This window comes from Apus apus, chromosome 2, assembly GCF_020740795.1.
Source record: "Apus apus isolate bApuApu2 chromosome 2, bApuApu2.pri.cur, whole genome shotgun sequence".
NCBI classification, from domain to species: domain Eukaryota; kingdom Metazoa; phylum Chordata; class Aves; order Apodiformes; family Apodidae; genus Apus; species Apus apus.
This window is the reverse complement of record NC_067283.1, coordinates 80,331,371-80,347,413: the sequence shown is the minus strand read 5'-3', so window position 1 is coordinate 80,347,413 and position 16,043 is coordinate 80,331,371. Positions and strand designations below refer to the sequence as shown.

At 38.9% G+C, this 16,043-nt stretch overlaps 1 protein-coding gene across 5 annotated transcripts in view; it reads left to right on the top strand.

Annotated features, from left to right (window-relative positions):
* The window catches only part of TRIO (trio Rho guanine nucleotide exchange factor), a 250,398-nt gene that overhangs the window by 215,688 nt on the left and 18,667 nt on the right, over positions 1–16,043 (top strand). For 4 of the 5 annotated variants that reach the window (XM_051612787.1, XM_051612790.1, XM_051612789.1 and 1 more), the window contains exons 35-45: positions 1,000–1,292; positions 3,647–3,817; positions 7,675–7,770; positions 9,894–10,042; positions 10,778–10,844; positions 11,272–11,375; positions 11,995–12,064; positions 13,675–13,764; positions 14,371–14,463; positions 15,081–15,131; positions 15,350–15,427. In XM_051612787.1, the coding sequence (XP_051468747.1) occupies positions 1,000–1,292; positions 3,647–3,817; positions 7,675–7,770; positions 9,894–10,042; positions 10,778–10,844; positions 11,272–11,375; positions 11,995–12,064; positions 13,675–13,764; positions 14,371–14,463; positions 15,081–15,131; positions 15,350–15,427 (1,262 nt within the window). The remainder of the gene's footprint in view (positions 1–999; positions 1,293–3,646; positions 3,818–7,674; positions 7,771–9,893; positions 10,043–10,777; positions 10,845–11,271; positions 11,376–11,994; positions 12,065–13,674; positions 13,765–14,370; positions 14,464–15,080; positions 15,132–15,349; positions 15,428–16,043) is intronic. The other variant, XM_051612788.1, reaches the window with a different exon arrangement.

Sequence of the window (16,043 nt, the reverse complement as noted above, 5' to 3'; positions counted from 1 at the left end):
TCAGTATATATGAGGGTTGGCTGGGAAGCACTCCCTCTCTCCTGGATTGCAGTTCCAGAGTCTCTCTCCTCTGGGATTACTAGCTAGGGATGGGCATTTGTCAGTGGGTGGTGGGCAGTTGCATTGTGCATCACTTATTTGTATATTCGATTAATGTTATTAAGATTAATCTTTTATTTCAATTATTAGATTGTTTTTATCTCAACCCACAAGTCTCTTTACCTTTCCGATTTTCTTCTCCATTCTCTGGGGGGCAGAGGAGAGTGGATGAATGTCTGTGTGGTATTTAGCTGCCTTCTAGGTTAAAATCATGACATGCACATGTAACTATGGCTAGAGAAATGTATATTCTTTGTTTGATTACAGAACTTGAGGCAGTGCCATGCTGAGAAATACTGCTGATCCTGAGATTTGAGCAAATTCGCTTTTTTATGTCTTTGTTTTCTGCCTTTTTAAAAAACAGAACCACACCCAAGACTGAAAAAGATTTATGCAAAAGACAGACACTTAGCTGTTCTCTGGGTTCTTCTTCCTTCTTTTCCAAGGGTAGGGAAAACAAATAAACAATGAAGGTAACTGGAACATGTGTAATAAAAATTTGGTGTTTGAAAAATAATTTTTACTCTACATGTCCCTGCTCAAACCAGTATGCATTAAGAGATAAAACAAACATAATTCCATAAAGGTAGATAATATATGGAAAGTATACTCCACTGTCACATAAGTATCAGCAGTGGTAGCTACAAATTACAATTGAGGTAGGAGCGACTTTATGAAGCTTGTGTGTTACAAGTGTATAAAAGGTGCTTGTGTGTGGGTGGCCACATGCAGCATGAAGACTGATAGTTGCAGTGTCATCAAAGACCACGTTACTTCAAAATAATCTGACCAATCTGTCCAAAAATCTAATCTGATATCCATCATCACCTGTGTCATTTGCCTTGCTTCACGCTTATCAGTGTTTCAGCTTTAAGATGCTCCTCTTGTTCTTTTTTTCAGACTCCCTTTCGGTCTCCAGCAACGATGCCAGTCCTCCTGCTTCAGTAACATCACTTCAGCCCCACATGATTGGTGCACAGAGCTCCCCAGGCCCCAAGCGCCCTGGCAATACTTTGAGAAAATGGCTTACCAGTCCTGTGAGGCGTCTTAGCAGTGGAAAAGCAGATGGGCATGTCAAAAAGCTGGCCCACAAGCATAAGAAGAGTAGAGAGGTTCGCAAAAGTGCTGATGCAGGCTCTCAGAAGGACTCTGATGATAGTGCAGCAACACCACAAGATGAAACTGTTGAAGAGGTAAGCATTTCTTAGCACAAGAAAAACATGGACCTGTTGGAGCAAGTCCAGAAAAGGGCCATAAAAATTATCAGAGGGCTGGAGCACCTTTCCTGTGAAGACAGGCTGAAAGAGTTGGGGTTGTTAAGCCTGGAGAAGAGAAGGCTTCAGGGAGATCTTGTAGCAGCCTTCCAGTACCTGAAGGGGCCCTACAGGAAAGCTGGGGAGGGACTTTTTACAAGGGCTTGTAGTGAGAGGACAAGGGGTAATGGCTTTAAACAAAAAGAAGGGAGGTTTAGACTAGATATAGGGAAGATTTTTTTCGTTATGGAGGTGTTAAGACACTGCAGCAGGTTGCCCAGGGAGATGGTAGAAGCCCTATCCCCTGGAAGCTTTCAAAGTCAGGTTGGATGGGGCTCTGAGCAACCTGATCTAGTTGAAGCTGTTTCTGGTCTTTGCAGAGGGGTTGAACTAGATGCCCTTTAAAGGTCTCTTCCAACCCAACTATTCTGTGATTCTCTGATTCAGCGCAGCTTCCTGAGACTTGTTTTTATGTTTTTCAAAAAACCAAATGTTGTCAGGTGCAGGTTGTCTCCTCAGTTGACTGTCCAGCAATTCAGCAAAGTGACATGTGTCATGTCCTCATTTTTGATGACTGCTATGCTCTGCATAAGTACTGTGTCAGGCAATTTGTGCCCATCTACATTGACAGCATGAGGAAAGCTCTGTGTAGGAGGATCTCTAGTTGAAAAAGAGTTGTAGAAGAGAGTAAAAAGTTATTTGGCTTTGTTCTGTTATCCCACTCAGGAACACAGCACTGTGAGTAAAGGTGCTTCATGTTCTGAGAATAATCAGGTCATTTGGTATTTCCTTTCCTTTTCTTGTTGATGGATTAGAGAAAAGGTAGAGATAGCTGCTTAAACTGGTTAAAGCTGTGTTTACACCTTGAGCAAGAGTTAAAGCACAGAAAAATGAATGGCAGGTCAAATCAAAAGATATTTACCATTGGTCAAATAATAAAAATGGCAGTTTTCACTGGAGAGAAGGAAAATTGTGAGCTCTTCCAGATTTTGTGAGCTCTTCCAGATTTTGCCACCAAGGACATCTACTGAAGGCGTCTCTTCCTCACACAAACACGTCCCCATCCTTCTAAGCCTGCAACTCGTGTATGAGCAAATCCTGCCTCCTGTTAGGTATAGACAAAGCTGAATTTTCTTCTGTTACAAACCTATGGTTCAGGCTGAAATGAATGGCATATTGCTGCTTTAGGGGGTACAGCCACTTGCCTGGTATGCCGTTACTCCTTTTTACCAGGCTGGAATCTGACTAGTGGTTTGGGTAGTTACAATACAGAAAAGTGGTCTCAGATGCCCAATTAATTGTTTAGTATATTTTTCGTGCTTGCTTCCTATGTATTTTGCTGCAAGCTTGGAACATCAGTGAAGTTATGCAGCAAATGTAAGGGAAAAAAGACTAGAGAGTTGGCAATGTGCTGAATTGGGAGATGTGGTTTGAGAGTAATGTGCTCTAGGCAATCCTGCTTTAGCAGGACCAGGTGATCTCTAGAGGTCCCTTCCACCTCTGACAGTTCCATGATTTCATGAAGGAATACTGGCCTCTGTTCTTGAATATCAGGCTGTAGAAAGAAACCCTCTGTGAGGCAGCTGTAGCATTGTTTTGGGAAGTACCTGTTATTCTGCAGTTCTGTGAGTGGGGGAGAACCTAAGACCGGTGCCTTAAAGGGAAAACCAGGAAAAAACAGTAACCATCTCTGCTGTCTTCCTTTAAAGACAGTTAAATTATCCTGCAAGATTAGTTACATTAAACTTTGACTAATTAAAATCATAGTTCCCTGCATAATTGGAAGGACCATCTTTTGACAGAACTGTAAAAATTGTACAAGCAATCTGTTCTCACTACTTGAAAGGGGAGGGGGCAGAAAGCATAATTGACAAAATAATTCATTGTTGTTATACGGGGTTTTTTTATATCCTTTATAAGTCTTGCTATGAGAGTTGATGCTTCAGATAGAAAGTTCTCGAGTTCTTATGCTAGCAGAACGTGGCTTTTGCCAGAACCAAACCTGGAAAGCAAGCATGGCTTTGGTATCACTTTCCTGTATTAAATGTCAAGCTGAATGTCTTGTTCCCAGTATCTCAATCCATCTGTTCTTACCAAACACTGAAAACATTATCTTTAGCATCTGCTTTTTTTCCCTTCTCTGTTGAGGAACTGCACTGAGCTTGTAGGATCATCTTGACTTGTTGGGAGAGAGGTGACCTACAGAACAGACTTGTTTAAGATGAGCCTGTGTGGAACAAGTTTCATGCTGCCGAGGAGGTGACAGAGCTTGAATGTCTTGATTTTGTTTACAGAGAGGTCGAAATGAGGGGCTGAGCAGTGGCACTCTCTCCAAGTCATCCTCTTCAGGCATGCAGAGCTGTGGAGAGGAGGAAGGTGAAGAGGGAGCAGATGCTGTACCGCTTCCTCCTCCAATGGCTATTCAGCAACACAGTCTTCTCCAGCCCGACTCACAGGATGACAAGGTAGGAAGAGGAAGTGGGGAAGGCTTCACATATTGACGTAACCTCTGTTTCACAAATCTTGCTTCTTTTTCTAAGTCTCTGTAATGTATGTAATACAGATTTATGGTAGACAGAAGCAATCACTATGCCACTTGAGATAACATTAAAAGGAATTCCCATGGCATGACTGCAAATTAAATGCATCTCTGAATTTTTCTGCTAGCGCTTCAAGTGTGGAAATGGGCATATTTCTGTGTTTGCGGGCCTGTTTACATCTGTTTAACAGATGCCAAATTTAGTGATTAGCATTTAATTGCTTTATAATCATACCGTTGTGTATTTAGATTAAAATGCTATGTGCAAGTAAAGTTTATCTGGAGAAACTAACAAGTTGTACATAATTTTTGTAGACTGTTCATCAAACCCCCTATTTTGAATAATTCACCCCCCCAGTTCAGGGGAAAAAAAAAAAATCTGGGTACATGCCTTAGCAGAAAGAGCTGTTCACATAAAATCTAAGGTGTTTCTGTATGGCAGTGCAGCTTTTTTTTCTTTCCTTCTTCTTTTTACTTCTGTGCCTCTACAGGTATACTAAGAAGTTAATAGCCAAATAAGGGTAGCAATCCACATATTTTGTTCTTGTTTTTTTTTAATGAACAAAGGCTCATGAAAATTGAAGGTAAACATTTTGCATCAATAATGAAATTCTGGATGCAGATAGTAACTGCATGAAGGAGATCTCACTTGCATATTACCTGGTTTTCACAAACATAGTGATGTTTATACATTGAGAGGGTTTGTGTTACTTTTCAACCTGGATCAATCAGTTAGGGGACAACTGTTGAGTCTGGAAACAGAAGGTTGTAGAGTAGAAATAGTGTAGACTTGGGCAGCAAATACTTGCATACAAAGTTTATTTCTCATCTTGCTGCTTACTATCTTTAGCCTTTATCATCTACAGCATGAACACTGTTAGTGAGTTTTGTGGGTGGTTACTCACTGTTCTGAGTTATGCAGATGTTATTGATACCTTTGGCTGGTCTTGCTGACTTTTTTTTCCTCCTTTTATCCCACTGCCTCTCAGTGGGGAATCTCACCAATCATCCCTGATGCTATCAGTTGCAGGATCAAAATGGCTTGCTTCCATGCTCTCTCTATATATAATTCCTACCTGTTTTCTGAATTGAAAGAGTTGTATATGTGAGTTGGGGAAGTTAATATGTTGGGAAATATTCTTAAAATGAAGCAGGGAAAAAATAGGCATTTTATAATTTTGCCATTTTGTAATTTGCCTTTAGACCAGACAGAATATTTCATTGCTAGAAAATAATGATCTCAGATTGAGATTTAGAAATAGAACAAAAATAATGTTGGTGAAAAGATGTTAAAGTTCATACTGATAAGCTACCATATTTGCATGTCCCTTCAGTGATATTAAAAAAAATATGAAAACCTTATAAAGAGTTCTTGAGATAAAAATGGCTTTTGCTTATATAGTTATTTTTAGACAGAAAGAACATTTGCATGAAGGGATATACTTGTAAGTTAAATATCCATTCCTTTCTGTCTTTCTAGTGCAAAGTCAGGCCCATAACACAGTAAGGTAAGAGGGTTTGAGTAGCTTTCAAACCCCAGTAAATTTTATTTCCGCTTCTTCAGAGGTTAACGTGGACCCACTTCAGTAAAAACATGTTGGGACAGTTTCTAAAGTAGCTTAAATTGCATTTTAGAGAAGACTTCTAAGAAATTACATTTTTTTACAGTTAATATTACACCATAATTTCTCAAAACATAAATTGTTATGCTTTGGAGGAGCGTTATTCTTGTGCAGTGTCTGACCTGCATGGTGGGACGCAAAATGTCCCCTCCTGTGGCAGCCTGGGAGGTTGTGTGCGCTTCCCTGAAGTCCACACACTAAGGCATACCATCAGTTTCAGTACCTAAAGCAAATGCTTTATTGGAAAGCAGAAGTGAGAAGCCAGAGCAAAGTTTTACCCAGCAGAAGTCATTTGGCTCTGTTGATGGAGTTACTGATTAATGAAAGAATCGCAAACAAAAATTCCCAATTGTCTGCCTTCTGGGTGGAGTTCTCCTTCATATTCCTGCCACGCTCAGTGGTTTCTTGGGTTGCTCAGCTCCTCTGGATCCTGAGGAGTGTCTCCTCCTTTTTGTGACCTCAGAGGCTTGGCTTTTGACTGTGTCCCAATGCTAGCATTTCTTCCTCTCCGGGGCTCCTGGGCTACACTCAGCTGGAAACTCCCTGCTTGCTGGGTTTCTCCCTCCCTCCCTAGGCAGCCAACATTGGGCTCCAGCAGCATTTCACACCTATGTGTACTCGGTAGCTCCCTCCACCTTTCCTTGTACTCTGGGCAAGAGGTGTATTCTGCTCCCAGAGTACATCATCTGGAAGATCAGCAGGCAGACTTAATCTTTTTCAGATAATATGTGATAAATCCACATGAACTAAAAAACAAACAGTTCTGAAGTTTTACCAGCAATCACACCCCGTATACTCCCACAGAGAGAAGGGACCTTGACCAGAGCATGTGCTAGGCCATGCTGATTTGTCTGATATCACTAAATAACATAACTGTTTTCTCCCCTTAGAGCACATCTGCACAGTATGCATTTTTCCATTCAGTAGAATCATTGCACACTTCATGGATTTGCATTTGATGGTAGTTTACAAGTTGTTTGCATTTAATTTTTGGAGAAGCAGTATTAAAGTTTCAATATAGTTATGTTAATATGAAACTAATTATTTTTGCTTTTTGTTTTCTCTTTTTGTAAACTCTGATGCAGCATTATGTTGACTTGTGTTCTGTCTCTGCTTTGGCTCAGTTCCCGCATCTTTCCGTTTAAAGTTGTGTGTATTTCCTTTGCTTACCCCGCCCCTGTTTTCCTTTCCAAATAAGGCAAATACAAGGCAAACTACCTAGAATCTGTATATTCTCTTTTCTATTGACTTATGGGGAGCCTTGTTATACCCATGCTTGACTTGAGCAGAACCTCTTGTGTTAAGTCATTTATGTGCCATTTCTTTATCCAGTTTGTTGGAAACATTTATAGGACAGCTTACTCTGTACTACATGATGTTCACTGTGCTGTTCGTAATATGAAGTAAAGTTCATATTACACCCTGTTTCCACCTTCCAGTTATTTAATGATAAATGTAATATGCAAACAACTCTGTTTGCAAATTACTGAGGCTGAACTTAATGGCCCCCTCCCAGAATCCTTCATTGTGAATACCTTTTACCTTCAGTTCTATCTATAAACTGGCATTTTATAGCTTATGAGGCCAGAGATCTTCTGTGCTCTACACATACCATTGGGGAAAATGGATGGCACAAGGAATGGTGAGCTCAATTTCCCCTCTGAATCTGGGCAATATACCCCAGCTCCTTTAGAAAAGTAAATGCCCCTGAGTTACTGGTATCTTTTTTTCTTAGTTTAATGATGCTTCCTCCTTTATTTCAAGTTGTCTTGGTTCCTGCTACTGTTTTGGAGTTGTTGCTTTGTTTAACCAGCAATAAAATGCGTTAGCAAACTGTATGTTGTCCATTAAGTCAGCTCAGGTGGTTTCTGTAGCTATTTCTCAGGCACTGTCATGATTAGCAAGATGAAGGATATTTCCTTGACTTGTATTGCACGTAGGAACAGGATTTTTTTTCATCCCAGCATTTAAATTTTGTGGGGTTACTTAAAAATTCGCAATTCCAATTGTCCAAGTTGGAAGGGGATGATCTTAGTGTTTTATTATACTGACAGTTATTGTCGGGTACGTTTGTCTGACAGAGAAGTGAAGGAAGTCTTTTGATCCTTGAGCAAGTACCAGGCTAACTCTGGGATTCTCCTTCCTTTGTGTCATTGCACAGACATCTTCTCGATTATTGGTGCGGCCAACCAGCTCTGAGACACCCAGTGCTGCAGAACTAGTCAGTGCAATTGAAGAGCTCGTCAAAAGTAAAATGGTGAGGCTGACTGGCAAATGTGGATGTTTAAAGAAGTTCAGTTTTCAAGTCCTGACTTGCTATTCAAAGAAAAGCTACATGCATTTGTCTTGTAAAACTTGATGCCTGTTTCAAAAGTCACTTTCTGGGTTGGTGTGCAGGTTGTTTTTGTACACTCTCTTTAGTAAGAGCACTTTACTGAACAGGTAAATGGCCACGTGGAGAGGCAAAAAGCAGTAAATAATAGGGAGAGGAGATGGCAGAAAATGTGTGCCTTATTAGTAAAAATAAAGTGTCCTATTAGCAAAATGAATGCAAAGATCCAGGGTCTTAGCCTGATAGACCTTTATGAGAAGAATCCCAGAAACAAAGTTTGTATCAAATCTTGTAAGGTTCAACAGTAAAGTAGGTAAACCTCCCACAGAAACATTTATGCTGTCTAGCTGCTCTTTTTGGGCAACATGGTAATGAATAAATAAGTAAAAGAGAAAAAGGATGATTTTACATGTTAATGCCTCCTTTCCTGCTTTTTAGTGTTTTCTAGCAAATTAAGTAGGAGGACTTTGTGTCAGCTTTTTAAAGGTTCTATGTTTTAACATTTCTTTGTTTCTGAAGATGTTCATTGACAAAGAATGGGGTGTAGGGATAATTCCAGGAGGGCAGTCCTTCATATTCAAGACTCAGATTGACCTAAACTTGGAAAAGCCCTAGCTGACCCTGTTTGAGCTGGTAGATTGGACTATATGGTCTCAAGAAGTCCCTCAGAAATTCTGTGATTTCATCAAATCCTTTCATTCTGGCTTTTGCAACATAGACCCTGTTGGGCTCAGTAGAAGTGCTGCTGTGAAAACTATAGACCATTGAAGCATGGCAGCCCTATGTTACCAGAAGTTGCTATTTCTCAGGCTTGTCATAAACTTAAGCAGCTTCGAATTTCAGAATGAGAAATTTTAATTGATATATTTCCTCATTCAGAAGGATTTACACTTCACTTGCATTACTGCAGGAAGTAATTACTGCAATCTTGCAGAGTATTAATTTTGCTTTCTACTTTTCTTGTACCAGAAAGGTGAATAAAAAGTAAATCTATTGGAAGATTCAACACAGTCTTCTGTAAATTGAAAGTTCTGTAGTCCACGTGTCTTTCAGGCAGCCTAACAGTGGATATAACTTAATGATCCATCCGTATAGACCCTCCCTGGTGGAGATGTTCTCATTTCACAATTTTAGCCAAGGGTCAGCTTCCCCTGGTTTTTGGATGAGTCCTATCATTATTGGGTTTTTACTATTTGTAAGGAAGGAAAAAGAGATTTCAGCTTAACCCCACCCTGATGAAGCAAATGTGTCTTGCATTAAAGGCTGTATCACAGGCAAGGAAAATGTGATACATAACTGTAGCTTGTTCCAAGATTATGGGCTTGAGTTAAAGAAGTCCAATAAATAGCTTCATAGAAGCTTGGTCATATTATTTCTCCCATGGTTTCTCCATCTTTTATACAAGCAGAAGCCTGTGGAGTCCATGCAAGGGAGACAGTGTATCTGCCAGAAGAGTTAGGGACTCTTTCCTAGGATCTTAACTGTCATGAAGCTCAAAAGCAACACTGACTGTAGAAGTCGTGATTTTCTTCAGTGTGTCAGTATTTTGGCTAGTGAATATGATAAACAAAAAGTCTGATGAAGATTGCCACTTCTGTTGTAATTTTAAAAAGCTAAGATACAAAGATGTTCTTTAAAGATGTCCTATTTATTATTGAAAGTAACTTGCATATGCCAGAACTGAAGTATGACAAATATAATTTAACCCCCAGCAATAAGCACACATCTGTATAGCTTCCACCATAGAAGTACTTACATCCTGAGCAGGATAGTCTGATTTTTATCTCTTGCTGCTTAAACCAACTGAACTCCTTTCTTTTCCCGTGAAGGAAAGACTGACATATGTCAAATGTGCTTCTCTAAGGTTAGGTTATCTCTCTTGGAAAGCCATATTGTTGGCTAGTTTCTTGGGAGCTTGAGACCACCTTTGCCATGATACATTACAATAATTGATCTCCCATAGGTTCCCATATACAGCTGCAATGTAAATGGATCTTGTGAATAAAGGGGAAATAAATCATTTCTGTCTTGTCTTGAACACCTTTCAGGCCCTGGAGGACCGTCCAAGTTCCTTGTTGGTAGATCAAGGTGACAGCAGCAGTCCATCCTTCAACCCTTCAGATAACTCCCTTCTCTCTTCCTCATCACCCATAGATGAGATGGAAGAAAGGAAATCCAGCTCCTTAAAAAGACGACAGTAAGGCCACATTTTCAATCCCTTTTTGACAATGTATTGAAGAGATAAAGGAAATGTTTTTAAAACTACCATTTGGAACTAGCAGCTGAAACTGTTAATCTGAGGGGAGGAGGACTTGTGTGAGGTGTAAAGCATGCAGTCACGTTATGCAAAGAAAACAATTTTCCTCAACAGTCGTAGTTTCAATTCCAGAGATTTTTAATTTTAGTTATACCTGTGTTTGACTTTTGTCACACGTCAGCCTCAGTTATGCAGGAAGGTGCTGATCTTCAATGTTTAGAGAGTGACTGGACTTCGAAAAACTGGTAATTCCCCTTGTTCTGGTCCACCATGCTCTTACTTTATTTAATAGGAAACTGTTACCATGGTAGAACAAAAGCATGCCTGGTTCCAAAATTACTTAAATCTGTGGGTAGAACTAACAGTTCATATATTTAAGAGTCTCAGACTAGAGACATAATAGCATTTTATTTTAAACAGTAGTTAAATGTTTAATTTTAATGACATGTAAGAAAACATCTGACATTAGATAAACAGAAGTAAGCCTGCTCCAGTCCCAAAGTCAAAGCAGCATCTTGCTTCGAAAGAATGTGCATTAATTCTTCTGTTTCAGCTTTGATTACCAGACATATGTGACTACAAATGTGTGGAAAGATTTATGCCATTAATCCTCCTTAAGAACCTGGGGTTTTTTTTTAAATGAAATTTCTGTTCACTGTTTTCTTTCCATTGTAGCTATGTCTTACAGGAATTAGTGGAGACAGAGAGAGATTACGTACGAGATCTGGGCTACGTAGTTGAGGTATGATGGTTTTGCTCTCTTTATATATTTTTAAAATTATTTTTTCCCCAAAATGTGATACCGACCAGCTGTGTAGCCTGTTGAAACAAAACACAGAAAGAAACTGAAAATGTGAATGCTTGCATTGAGTTTCCCTCCTGCGGACTTTTCACATACTAGACATACTGCTTTGAGCGAGTTCACACAGGCTAAATTAGCGAGAGTGAATTCATCTTTCTAGCACTGGGCACTGTTACGTAGACAACCTCAAGCTGATTTGTGTTATTTTCTGCCTATGCTTTATGTTACAGAGCAGTTTTTTTGGCTTGTTCTTGTGTCCCAAGCAAGCTCTTGTCATGGGCAATTTTCAGGGCTTCTGAGAGAAGGGGGATTAAAAGACAATTTTTTTTAAGTTAAAATTTTCACAAATTTTCTTGGACTGTTGCAGGGATATATGGCACTTATGAAGGAAGATGGTGTACCTGATGACATGAAAGGGAAAGACAAGATTGTATTTGGAAACATTCACCAGATTTATGACTGGCACAGAGAGTATGTATTAACTTGAAAACCATCTGCTGAAAAGTTATAGCTAAATAATACTAGTCTGACTTTAAAAATATTTTTCTTCCTCAAATATTCAGGTACAATGTAAATACAGTTGGTCTTGTACTTCAGTTGCAGATACTGTAGATTCAGCTTATAAATGTTGGTATGAAGATTTGCTTTAAACAAGGATGCTTATATATAGCAAGTGCTTCAACTGATAATCTGTAGTATGGATAGTATTATGTACAGAAGTTTAGACACTGAGTATTTTCAAAATGTTTTCTCTGTGAACGCAGTCTAAAGGATTTGTTGAGGGTTAGCATAGCAATATGAGCAGCTCATTCAGAGTGAGGAGGAGAAAAGTTTCAAACAATATATAAAATAAAAAAAAATTATGAAAAAACACCAGGTTTTTTTCAACTTGGTGTGGATTTAATGTCTTTTTAGAAATCTGTATTAAAATACTACATTATTAACACTGTCATTTTGGACACACATTAGTATCCAAAGCTGCTGATACAAGACACAAAGTGGATCTTGCAGTAAGAGCACTCTCCTTGCAGTCATCTGTTGCTATAGTGTGTGCTATCAGAAAAAAAGTACTCATTCAGTTTATGTTCAGCTTCTTTTTAGGAGAGTTGGAGAAGTGCCTTGAAGATCCAGAAAAACTGGGATCCCTGTTTGTTAAGCATGTAAGTGTAAATGTTGGCAAACCCCTATTGCTGCTACTGACCAACATTTTTTACTATTAAGGATTTATCTATGGTACAACATAGTTACAAAAACATATAAAATATTCTTCACTGTAAGACCTGGAGAGATAGGTTATAAAAGCGTTTAAATAGACTAAGTAAATGCTCCAGGTTTTGCCCCTACTATCTTCCTCTGGAGAGGAAGTATGAATGAGGGTGCCTTTTCTCAATTCAGTTCCAGTTCTGTGCAAGGGAATTGTCATTTCATATGACACCTGCCTTCTAATCCCAAGTATTCATACAGTACCACGGAAGACAGGAAACAAAATAGGAAAGAGGCTAATTCTTCTTTCCAGTTCCAGTGCATTCTAGTTTTGCATTCTTTCCCATTCTGAGAATCACAGTAATGGTTGAGATTCGTCCCTCTTTACTTGGGGAAGGAATTGAGACCACCAGAAATCAATGATATTTAATTTTAGACGAACACAGTACCCTTTATACAAGTCTGTTTTTTCACTTTTCATTTATTTATTAAAAGGAATGACCATGTGCTGCAGGTGGATATTATGACACTTCAAGACTAAATCAGATTAACTAGCTATCTAGAAACTAGATACCAAAATTCAGAACACAACAGACTGCCACTAAGGGTTCATTTTGGTGTCTTTTGTGTAGAAATACAATTTAATATCTGTTTGAGACAAGGTCTCAAGGTACTCCAAATCATGCAGGACAGTAGAAGAGAAACTTGTCTGCTAAATATGATCATTTGCACAAGTGTGCAGTGACTGAAACCAGACTGGATTAAAGCAGATTTAATGGGTTTCAGATTTTCCCTGCAGTCTGTGTTTGAAGTCCATACCAGGGCAGCAAAAGAGCACAGAACTGAACATTATTGGAACAGTAACACTGGAAGACAGACCTAATTCCTGGACTAATGATGAGGAATGAGCTGTTTCATTTCTGAGGGATTTTTTTTTTTAAAAGGCATGGAGAGAAGGGAGAACTGTGGCACTGGTCAAATGGGAAACCTGAAGGAAGTAACTCCCTGTCTCTAATTGCTGTTTTACTTTCTCCTGATGTATATGTAACTGAGTTGTCTTTGAAAGACACACTTAGAACTCCAGACGGAAAGGCAAGCAGCAATGCTATTACAACATCGTCTAGCAAAACCCCATCAGCTACAACATGACACTTCAGATCCTTCTCTGAATCTGTTCTGTGTCCTTTTCAGTCTTCATCTTACTTCTTCCTATTTTTTGCTTTCCATTTGTCTTTGCTGGTCAGTACCCCGTAAGTCTCTGAGCAGCAAAGCCAATGGCAAACAAATCCTAGCAAAATAAAAAAGATTTTGGAGTAGGTAATAGACACACATGGTAACTGTGGCAATTTTTTTACTTCTGTTGCCTTTTTTAAATCATCATAATATTCCCAAATAAATATGTTTTCAGATTGAATTTTGGCATACATAGCTCCTTCTTTTTCTGAAAAGGACCTTTTTAAGTTGATACTTTGAACAGCTGTGCTTCTTAAAATAGTACTCCATTTTAATCTGGCATGTTTTTCTCTTTATGATCATGATGTATCTTTCTGTATCTTTGTTCTTCTAGGAGAGAAGGTTGCACATGTACATAGTCTACTGCCAAAACAAACCAAAGTCTGAGCACATTGTCTCAGAATATATTGATACGTTTTTTGAGGTAAGTTCCTGGGAGAGGATATACACAAGGTGAATGGTGTGTGCAAATCAAAAGGGTTAGCAGATCTGTTGACCAAAACAAACAAACAGGCAGCACACATTGTTGCGGTTTTAAATTGTAATTTCTTGCCGTTTCTGTTCTGATCTCTCAAGCCTGATACAAGTTCCTAGAGATACATTAATCTCTAGGGGAAGAAAACAAAAGTTTAGGTTGAAGATACTGATTGATCTCGCCCTTACTAGTCCCTAGCCGAGACAACTAACAGTGCATATTATATGAAGTGGCAATTTTGGATGAGAAAAGGTCACTGTAAAAATAGACTATATACAACCTGTGATAGAAAAATTAGATTTCACACTACGACCTTTTCAAAAAAAGACATGGAATGTGCTTGGATGGGAGGATTCTTTGGAAACAAAGCTGATACAGATAAGGGGGAAGACTCCAGCTTTTGCTAGCTGAAGATTAGATTCTGCTCGGACTTTTTGCCAGTTTCTGCTCTGATAGCCACTAGTAGTGATACATACTGCTGTGTTTCAAACTCAACAAAACAAGGAGTTTCTAACCAAACAAACAAACAAAAAAGGTTTCTTTTATGACCCTCAGGATCTAAAGCAACGCCTGGGCCACAGACTGCAGCTCACAGACTTGCTAATAAAACCTGTGCAGAGAATTATGAAATACCAGCTGTTACTAAAGGTAAAGTGATGTTGAGATGGATCATATAATTATGTGTGTTAACTGACACGTTTTCTTTCTAAAACATTGCTGGTGCTCTTCCCCCAAACATAACCCAGATTTGTAAGCAATGCAATATGATTATTTTCTGAGCATATTCAGATAGTTACAAAAATTGCAGTAAGTAGCTTAGTCAGAATTTTGCTTTTTCTTTAAACAGTCAAAGACAGATGAACTCGAGTCAGTGACAGAAAAATGTTTAGAATTTCAACCGATGTCATATCATGTGGAGAGAGATCTCCCAACTGTTTTCAAATGTGAATGTGATATGAGTTGTTTGGACTCATCCTGGCTTTCCCATCTACATCTGCAGCCATTTTAATATCACATGAATGTTTACTGAAGAGCAACCCTGTGTATCATAGAGGTTATTGCTTTAATACACATTCTCATATGATGTAATTCAAAATAATGAATAAATCTTAAAAAATAAGAGTGAGGGACCACTGCAGCAAGAAGCTTTAAAAATAGTATTTTTCTGTGTGTCTTCTGCAGTCTGTCTTTCTCTTTAAGATTTCAGTTTGATGATTAATGAGAAAAGAACTCATAGTACTGATTGTTTCTTTTTTCTTTTTCAGGACTTCCTCAAATATTCTAAAAAAGCTAACCTTGACACAACAGAACTAGAGGTACTTGAGACATTCTGTCTTAGTGATTTGAACGCTCCTTACTCTGAACTTCTCTTGTTTTGACAGTCGCTTTCCTTTTCTGATCTTTTTGAGAATGTGGTTATGAGTGTTTACTTTTCGCATTTCTGTTCTAAAGCAGCCGTAGCAAATGAAACGAAGTTCTATTCTGTTGACTCATTTGGAAAATAAAGCTTTGACTTTTTATTTGTCTTGAACAGAAAGCTGTAGAGGTCATGTGTATAGTACCAAAACGGTGTAATGACATGATGAATGTTGGCCGCCTGCAAGGATTTGATGTAAGTTGGCTGGTGCTTTGTTTAGAGTTTTTGTCAGGTTCTCTAGAAATTAAATATTAATTTTGTGGGAAGAAATGAGGTAGGGTGCTCCCTCACTGTCTGGTTAGCTGGTGCAAAAAGCAGTGAATGAAAAGTCAAGTGTTAGCCCTGCTAAGGACTTTTTCCTGCAAAATTTTACCTGTTGTGTCAGTCACGCTGGGTGTGTCTTCCAGAAAACCTAGGAAGGGGTGATGTTATTACAGTTCCCTTATCAACTAACGACTTGCAAAGCAGTGAAGTGATCATTTATCAGCAGTTCAGCAGACCCAATTTCACCAGTGTAGACAAAGGAGGAGTTGCTGAGGTCAGTAATAGTGCCTGAGGCAACTGTAGCCCTTGTTTTGCCAAGTCTAGAAGAGGTGGAAATTGGCTGTCGAAACACAGCCAGACCATAGCCACATGTTCTTGCAAAGCCCTTTCTGCTCTGTGATGCAGGTATGAACTTGAATTCTTCCCCTTTTTGGCACCCTATAAGGCATTGCAATAATGTATGAGTTACTGTGAGAGTTATTGAGAAAAGAGAGATGAAGGCAGTATTGCAAGCATCAAACTGAAGTATGAATTGAAAAAGGTGAAT